The 9,886-nt window shown below is 48.7% G+C and overlaps 1 protein-coding gene across 1 annotated transcript in view; it reads left to right on the forward strand.

Annotated features, from left to right (window-relative positions):
• The window catches only part of LOC119412087 (calcium-dependent secretion activator 1-like), a 780,001-nt gene that overhangs the window by 580,333 nt on the left and 189,782 nt on the right, over positions 1-9,886 (forward strand). Inside the window, 1 exon segment of the mRNA XM_037679064.1 lies at positions 394-541. Within this exon segment, the coding sequence (XP_037534992.1) occupies positions 394-541 (148 nt within the window).

Here is a 9,886-nt window from a genome sequence, read left to right on the forward strand (position 1 = left end):
GGGGGGGGTCTGGGTTAGGGTTTTTGGTTCTGTTTATTGCATTTATAATTCAGTGCAATAAAATAAACACATTTAAAAGGTAACAGATCATTGTAAACTTTGGTTTATTTACATAATGATTTAAATTACTGGATGTCCGGCCCCTGAGCTGTTGGCTTTCAAAAACTGTGGCCTCCTGAACAGTTTTGTTGAATAGCCCTGAGATGAACAATTGTGTCATGTGTCATAAAAATATGTTAACTTTTAAAGAAAATGTGTTACCTTTTAAAGAACAAAAATTATTCAGAATGAGATGTTTTAAAAAATAGTTTTCAATTTTATTTGATTTAGCACACAGGGAATGAATACCACAAGCTTATCTATGAGTTTAAACTTTTCTGCTGTTTTCTTCAGGACACGTGCAGCATTTGAGATGAAGCTTCAGAGAAGCAGCCGGGCCACAGATTTTCGTGTGCCACAGTCCATCTGCACCATGTTCAATATCATGGTGGATGCCAAGGCGCAATCAGCCAAACTGTGTGCTATGGACCTGGGGCAAGAGGTAGGAAAATGTACTCTTTTCAAAAGGCCAAGACTGTCATAATGTTGTGTTTAATAGCTTCACAGGACTTGAAACACCTCAGGACCAAGAAAGTACACACAGACTCAATGTTTTGTTTAGTTTTTCTTTCGGTTGCTCCCTTCGTCAGGGCTCGCCACAGCGAACTAAAGCCCTATTTGCACGAGATTAGTTTGACCTAGGGACCGCATGCTATTTGTAATAATTACGGAGATTGTCTGTGTTGTTAATCCCGTGCGAATCGGCCATGTCAGTAATTTGTAAAGTAAAAATTCCCCTGCAAATTACCTACTATATTTTGCTGAACTCCCAAGGTCCTGTGATAATACTAATCCAATGTGAATAGGCATCTCTGTGATTTGGACAGAAATGGGTGGGATCCAGATATGTAATTAGGCGGTTTTTGTTTTTGCGCAGATGCTCACACGTGCGGCCAGTGACAGGTTGTCCATCTGAGCTTAACGTGACTTTTTTTTAACCTCTTAAACCATCCGGTCGGACCTGCCTCCTCCTCACCAAATAGATTAACACAATTTATATTGTGTATTCTTTAGTTTTCTTTGTGCTGATTTGTAAAACCACATCAAAGCCTGAGAATGGCCCGACCAACACATTATTATGGACTGGCCCAGTCGTGACAACGCAGCGCGTTAACATCATATTGGGAAGATGTCCGTAAATTTCAGCTAAATCTCAGGCTTTGGTTATCCCATGCAAATGCGCCACATAAAAAGCAGATGTTGGGGAGTAATTTATTTATTACACGTGGTCCCTAGGTAAAACTAATCCTGTGCGAATAGGGCTTAAGTCACACAAAGACTTGTTTTTACGCCAGATGCCCTTCCTTTTTTTTCCCCTTGTCCTGTCCAACATTGTAGCACTCAGAATTTTTTTTTTTTTTTACTGCACTTATAGCGCTTTTCTATCTTATCCAGATACTCAAAGAGCTTTACACTACAATATGTGCCCTCATTTACCCATTCATATAGCACTCTACTACAAACCGGATTCCAAAAAAGTTGGGACACTAAACAAATTGTAAATAAAAACTGAATGCAATGATGTAGAGATGGCAAATGTCAATATTTTATTTGTAATATAACATAGATGACAGATCAAAACAACATCTCACACTGTGATGCATGCAGACAGATGTGAGCTTAAACAGAGTTCCATGAAAAACAACAATATTCATTCTGTTAGAGCACTAAGGACAGAATGTGTCATGGAACGAGCCGTCACATCACGTAAATAAAAGCGAATGAATGGGCAGGGTGTTGACCATGCAGCCGCAGTGCAAATGTCCTGCATTGACATACCATTATGCAGAGCAGTCGAAGATGCGATACCCCTGGTCGAGTGTGCTTTGAGGTTGACAGGAGGCTCTAAATCTGATGCTTGTAGGCTTCAGAAATGGCCTCACACAGCCAGTGTGACAAGCGCTGGGTGGATAACAGGCGACCTGCAGATGCATCTCTATAATGCACAAACAGGTGTTGAGTTTGACGCATTACAGCTGTGCGCGCTATGTAACACGTCAACGCCCGCACCGGACAGAGAAGATGAAAAGATGCTTCTTCTTCTGATCTGGGGGGGGGGAACTCCTCCAACGATATCACTCTTGATTTAAAAGAGCTCGTGATGTTTTAGGCATAAAAGCTGGGTTTGGTCTTATCAGCTGAACTACCGTCAGCCTGAATTCTGAGACTTGACGGAGCGACAGAGAGGGCAGATAAATCACTTACCCTCTTAGCGGATGTTAAAGCCAGCAGCAGGGCTGTTTTAAGAGACAAGAATTTAAGTGAAAACCTGATCCAGAGGCTCAAATGGAGCTTAGATCAGGGCTCGCAGGACCAGCGTTAAATCCCACTGTGGAGCAAGTGAGCGTGAAGCAGGCCTGCGTCTCTGTACGCCTTTTAGAAACCACTTCATCAGCGGGTGATTAAAAGCTGTTCTGTCTCCGAACCCTTCGTGGCAGGAAGAGATGGCTGCAGCGTACGTTTTAATCGTGCTGAATGCCAACTTCCTATCCATCAGCTGTTGTAGAAAAGACAACACACCGCCTAATGGGCATGAGGTGGCCTCTACACCTTTCTCTGTACACCAGCGCTGAAAAGCCGTCCACTTTGATGTGTACAGAGCTGTGGTAGATGCAGCACGTGAATCCTGGATTGTGCGCACTACCTCCTGTGGGAGACCCATCCTCTCTAAGCGGGACCGCTCAGCGGCCAGACCCACAGGTGCTGGCCTATTTCTGGGTAACTCCTGATCGCTCCTCCTGCTTGAAGGAGAGCGTCCTCCCTCCACGGCAGTTTCCACGGGCAACCCGACAACAGACTTTGCAGGACTGGGAACCATGGTGTGTTCACGCGCTCAGGAGCCACCAGGAGAGCTGTCAATCCCTCCTCCTGAACTCGGTTCAGGAACCGTAAAATCAGAGGAGGTGGAGGAAACGCGTACAGAAGCGTTTTGGGCCATGGGCTGTGAACAAAATGCATCCACCCCCAGCGGTGGATCGTCTCGCGGGCTCAGGGAAAACCATAGTTGACACTGAGCGTTCTCTCGTGTCGCAAACAGGTCCACAGCTGCTTTCCCAAACTTCTGCCACGTCTGAACCATCAGGTCTGGATGGAGGGTCCAGTCCGTGTGACGTGGGCCGCCCCTGGCCATCACATCTGCCCCTCTGTTCAGAACACCGGGTATGTAAACTGCTCTGATGGAGAGCAGGTTTTGGTGAGCCCAACACAGTAGCTTTCACGCAATGTGTAACATCTGGGCTGAACGCACACCCCCCTGACGGTTATGTATGCAGCAGTCACCATCTTGTCTGTGTGAATTAACACATGTTGATTCTGTAGCACGGGAGCAAAGTGTTGAATCACATTCAGCACTGTGCGACACTCCAAAACGATTATGTGGGCTGATGTGTGGTGGGGCCACAGCGCCCCTACTGCTTGAGATAGGCATGTCCCCACCCCCAGCCTGACAGCGACGCGTCCGTGAAGACTGACACGTGACGTGGGTCTGCTGACGGGAACTCCCTCTGACAGAACCAGGGTGTTTCCCCAGTGTCGGAGGTCTGCTCTCATGGAGGGAGGGACAGTGATCATCCGTCTCTTTTGTTTTACTGGATCCACACGCAGACACGCAAACCACCTGTGGAGGTGTCTCATGTGTAACAAACCCAGCGGAACCACTGTGTGAGCTGATGACATCATTCCCAACAGCTTCATGACGGAGACAACTGTTACCACTCTGCCAGGTCTTACATGGCGGAGTTGACTTTTAAAAGTGTCGAATCTCGTTTGTGATAAATGAGCCTTCATGGTGGTTGAATTTAATTCCACTCCCAGATAAACAATTGTCTGGGCCGGAAAAATCGAGCTTTTCTTCCATTTTATGGCGAAGCCCAGATTTAACAGGTGTGATGTCAACACCTGAGCCTGCATCACTGCTTCCTGTCTGGAATGTGACAGGAGCAGCAGATCATCCAGGTAAAACAAAACTCTCATCCCTGCTCTGTGTAACGGATGCAGGGCTGTCTCCACACACTGAGAACGTACGATGACAGGCAGCCCGTTGTACTGATACTTCATCCCCTGAAAGGTGAAAAACGCAGGAATTTTCTGTGTTGGGATGATCAGTATGCGTTTCTCTGGATGTTGTACAACAGCTGTCTGGTTGTCAACATGTGAAAAAACGGTCTGTCCATGATCACCTTGTTGAAAAAACTGACAGATCCAAGATCGGTCTCATCCCTCCGGTCCGTTGGGAACCAGGAAGTAACGTGAGTAAAACCCTGTGTTTTCTCTCTGTTGGGGAACTCTGGAGATTACTTTTATCAGAAACACTTGGACTTCTGCATTTAGGGATGAGATTTGGTCTGAAGATGACAGGACTGTTTCTATAACTCCTCCGTACGGAGGGGGTCGGGTTGCAAACTGTTACTTGTAACCATTTGCATAACACCCTGCCCATCCATCTGAGCGGCGAGCATGTTTTAGCCACTCTATGTAACGTTCGTGGAGTGAACGTGCGTTTAAGTGATGCGTCACGTTTTGTACGGCTGTCAGCAGTCCGCCCCTCAACCGCCGTCATGCGTCGCGGGAATGTTTTCTGCGTGACCCAAGGCGAGGCTTCCTCGAAAAAAGGCTCTGAACGCGCCCGTGCACTGCGTTCGGACCGCGGACCAACCTTCATGTACAGGTGGGCCGGTGTGCTGAGGCGAAACGTGACAGCTGATGACGCCGTGGGGCTGCGCGTTTGACGTCGCCGTGCGAACGTTGAGAGGCGGAGGGCGTGACTTCATCTACGCCGTGCTGTTGGAGTGAAGGATGCGAGCCCCGCGGGAGCACACGTTTTCTCTGGAGGGACGCGCGCCGCTCTCGCTCTCGCTGGAGGGGCGCGCGCCGCTCTCGCTGGAGGGAGGCGGGACTCGTCACCGGGTTCGTTCAGCTGCCTCACGCTTATGCTACCGTGAGCTGCTGAACGCTGAGACGCGGTGGTTGACGGCTGCCCGCGTTTGATTCGGTGAGGCGAGTGTCACTCTTGTGAGAGTGAGGACCTCCACCTGACCCAGCCTGCAGTCCACATTTATACCGATGTGAGCCGGTGAGCACCGGGCAGCTGTGTGTGCGCGCCAACATCAACGCAGCGCCGTTGGATGGAGGCTCTTTCATCCCACGAGTGCGAGTTTGACACCGCTTGGGTGAGGATCGTGCCACTGGGGATGATAACGAGTTATTTTCGCTTACCATTGTGTCGTGTGATCAACTTGTCATGTCTTGGAGCGACGGTGAGTTTAAAAAACCTTTATTTAAGGACACCGGCTCGTTATGTGTGAAGGATGTGTGCGCAGCCGCTGTGAGTTCATCCGAGCTTACAGACTGGCTAAAAACAGACACTTTGATCATTGAATGATTTATTTCAACTTTCGTGTCACTTTTATGCACACCCTCCACACACCGTCATTTTTTAAAAACTTCTCCCTCTTGAGCTCTGCGATTTGTTTGCCCAGAGCGCTGTCTTGCAGGCGAACTCTGGGGAAACGCTGAACTGCAGGTTGCTGGAATGAAGAGGTCTGGATTCTGACGGGCGGGGCTGGTGGAGGAACTGAGCGAGAGCCGCGGCTATGGAAACGTCGATGCTTTGCTAGCGACGGTCCCTCCAGCGGGCCGGGGGGCGGGATGAGCCGCGCGGCTTGATGAGGTGGCGCACAGCCTCTGGCACCTCCTCCGACTGCTTCAATTCGCCAGCATGGTTTTGAAGCTGCTCTCGAACAGCGCGTCCGCCGTGATGGGCCCTCCATCAGGTCTTTGTGCAGTTTCTCCGGCAGCGAGGGAGAGTAATGAAACCAGGTGGATCGTTGGATCATCGTCATCCACGCTGCAATCCTCGACAGGCAAACCGTAGAAGAGGCACACATGTTGAAGATGACGTCTGCTGCCTTACAGAGGGAGTTCTTTGTCTCCAAGGCAGGTCTGTGGCCTTCAGCCCCTTGGACATGCTATATGCTAGCAGCGCCACGTTGTTGCTAGCTGCGGCTGCCTGAAAGCACATTGATGGGCTCGATTGGAGAGCGTGGTCACCGTCTGGTTCATGTTTCTCTGGAGAGACGGGACGCTGCTCCGACCTGGACAGCTTCGCTCCGAAGCTTCCGCGAGGCTTGGCTCCAGGGGGGTTACCGAGGGATAGCCCCGCTCGGTGAACCCCTCCACTCTGGTGATGGGTGCGGACTGGGGACCAACTCCCCCAATCTACCAGGAAAGAACCCGTCCGTGGCCTCGCCCGTAGGACGTCCTGTTGGGAGCACGAGGCCACATGGGTCAAGACGGTGAGCCGGAATGGAGCCCAGTAAACAACCTTCCCGCCGGATCATCCGAACTGGCGGGAAAAGGCGTAGGACGTAAAAAAGGGTCCTTTCATGTCAGCCTCCTCCTGGGTTATGCCGGGCAACCCCTGAGGGCGCCGTCGGCCGGGAGCGGTGTGATCGTCGATGCGAAAACGAGGTGGGATGGGGTGAGCATTCACTCAGCCCCCCTCCACCAACACTACGCTCTCCAGGAGGGAATGAGCAGCGGGGGGCTGCAGCTGAGCACGCCTGTCCCGGAGGAACCATCCGATTCGCTCCGAGGGTCGGCGATAAGAGGAAAAAATACAAGATGGCATTGTCCAGCGTGTAGTGACCTGTCACTGGGAAATATTCCTCGGCGCTTACCTTGGAATAGGACTGCTCATCATCTTCTCCTCGGGGAGGAGAACTCACCGGACGACCGGAGGTCGACTGCCGGGCCAAGCATCCTTACCAAAGGTTGGTCATCTACACAATTTTCCTTCTTTGTTCTTCTGACAGTGCTATTTTAGCTCGCTGAAGAAAAAATGGGAGCCGATTTCCCGCTCTTAACGTAATTTATACGGACCGGGTGGGGCCCACACAGCAGGTGGGCGTGGACTAAATTTTTTCAGTGCTTATGCTGCGCATAACGGGATAAACCCATCAGCGACAGCCTTAAAGGGCGAAGCCTATACGACATAGAACAACATATATAATGATACTTATAACATCATTAGAAAGTATTTTATATGGTACATGGTAATACAAGATGTATTTAGTGGCTGCTACAACCCAACTGAGTGTGTATCTGATAAACACCTGAATCTAAACACCTGTGTGAGTGTGCTTGTCACTATTAGGTTTCTCCATAAAAATGTTCAATAGTGGATGTGGGGACCCACAGACCCATCCCCACAGGACATGATGGTAACACAGGGAAGACCGGAGCCACAGACACACAATGGCCCCCAAGCCCCGAGCCCCGGGAGTGCCCCAACAGGGACAACTGCACCACCCACAGAGAGAAGCAAAGAGAAGCAGAGGGAAGCCCTGGGTGACTCCCAGCAACCACAATGCAGAAACCCCAGGAGGCTGCAGTGACGAGCCCACAGGCCTTGCCGGCAACCCGCCCCTCTAGAGTAGATCCAGCCATGGACACGAGCCCCGAGTCCTGAGGTCATACCACCCCCCAACAGAGGCCGAACAGAGCCAGGGCACCCAGGCCCCAGCAGGCAGTCACCAGTGTGGGCACACACCCAATCACCCAGCCCCAGATGCTGAGAGCTGCCAATGCACAGGTGGCGGGGGGCCCACCACCAGAGGGGAGCGGATCAGAGAGCTGCTTTCAAGGGTGCGAAGGGGAGCATATGGTGGGAGTTAAGGGCCTTGCTTAAGGATACAGAGTGGGGCAAATGAGGGAAGAGGCAGGTGTGGGTGCTTCACCTTTCTTACCCACATTTTAATGTTGTCAATACAGGGAGTTGAACAAATGATCTTCTGATCACAGGCTCACCTTGTTTAATCTCTGTGCCACCACTCCCATGGTGTACTCCCATACCACATACGGACTCATTGTAAAGATAGGAAATGGGTTTATTTACAGGGGAAGGGAAACTTGACTGGAATATATCTTTGAAGAGAGGTCAACAACAGAGGGAGGGGGTGAATAGATAAGTAATACCAACAGAAGGGAACAGATTATAGCTGAGCCAAGTAGACAGAACTGGATTTTGCATAGAGTGGATTTTACTGATTCTTGTCCTTTCAGGCTTAGAGGAGGAGGTAAGAGGTTCCACAAAAACAGGTGAGTGATGTGGAGCAGGTGATACTGAAGAGAGCAAGCAGGCAGGCACGAACAGAGGATGGAGCCGAATTACCTACCTTGAATCCTTTATAGAGACAGCAGTCTCAACAGAGACAACATTGACCAGAACACAGAACCAAAAAGCCACAAAATTACTTGTCATGGACAGGAGGACAAACTGCACCACAGATTAATATAAGGAACAAGCACAGGTAAGTTTCTCTACTTTAAACTAGTTTTCAAAATCTCAAATGTTTAGCAAGCACAAACTGGTCTTCACCAACTGTGAGCAAAAGGATCACTGCCGTGTTGGATCAGCTCTGCATTTAAACTCTGGTAGTAATCAGCTCCAACAGGTCCCACCTGTGTGGGATCTGTACTCTCTCAGGTTGCCTGCAAAAACAAGGATATACAATCAAAACGTAAAGACAAAATAAAACTGAATCCTCACAGTACCCCATCATCAACAGTCACCTACTAGTGTCATAGGATGCTTCTCAGTGTTGTCTCAGTAAAAATCGGACATGAGGATGAAATCCAATGTGAACAATCAAGGGATTATTGATTGTTCCTCAGGTTCATATACCCATCCAGTCCATATATCCCAGTCCATCAGATACTAAAGATCCCTGCCACTGCAGCACATATTCAGAATATGGCGAACTGTATAGGATGGAGTGATGTCCACAAACTAGGCGATCTATGAGGGTTTGGCCGTGGGGCTTAAAGGACTTATATTTGCAGGCTTGATCCTGGATATATGGAAAGTGGGGTATATTTTTATGCCTGGAGGAAGTTTCAGTCAAATTTTCACAAGGCTTAGGACTGCCTCAATCTCAAAAGGTGTCAAAAACTGTTGACCCAACTTCCTGCAAAAATCTTTAAGATCAATGTCAGAAGCAGAAAACCAAAACTTTCCATCCATTATCTTTTAATTCAATTCAATTCAGTTTATTTATATAGCACCAAATCCCAACAAAGTTGTCTCAGGGCACTTTACAGGAACATTCACATGAAATATCCTGATGCATGCTCAATAATCCAGGAAGAAAAATCCAAAAAAGTTCAATCTGGTCCCCTGGACATAAAAAAAAACAAAACAAAAAAAAACAAAGGGCTTGGCTTGATCACAGCCACAGAATCAGCCATCCGCAACAACAAAATGAAAGAGGGTGAAGCAGAACAGCTCAGAATCAAAGTTTCATCCTGCCTCAGCAATGCCAAACCACCACCTTCCAACATCAGTAGAGAGGAGAGGGATGCACTCACCACTCTTAGCAAGGACAAAAACATCATCATTCTCCCAGCAGACAAAGGAAGGTGCACAGTGATTTTGAACCAGAAAGACTATCATGAGAAAGTTATGACACTCCTTAGTGACTTAACCACTTATGAACCTCTGAAAAGAGATCCAGTGGTTACAAGAAGAAGTTAATAGATTGCCTGAAAAATTTGGAGCAGGACAAGGCTATTGACCTTTTTCTGTACCACAGACTGTACCCAGGGGAGGCTACACCTAGTCTGTATGGTTTACCTAAAATCCACAAACTATCAAGATCGGTATAACGTTGACCCCCAATTGGCAGACCAAGAGAAGTAAGGACACGGAAACAAGTCAAAAGGTACGTGATAATTTATTTACAGTGTAGAATAAAAACTCGAGCAGTTTGTTGTTTGTAGAAGGAGACTG

Source organism: Nematolebias whitei, chromosome 7, assembly GCF_014905685.2.
Source record: "Nematolebias whitei isolate Nwh7 chromosome 7, NemWhi1, whole genome shotgun sequence".
Classification (NCBI taxonomy): Eukaryota; Metazoa; Chordata; class Actinopteri; order Cyprinodontiformes; family Rivulidae; genus Nematolebias; species Nematolebias whitei.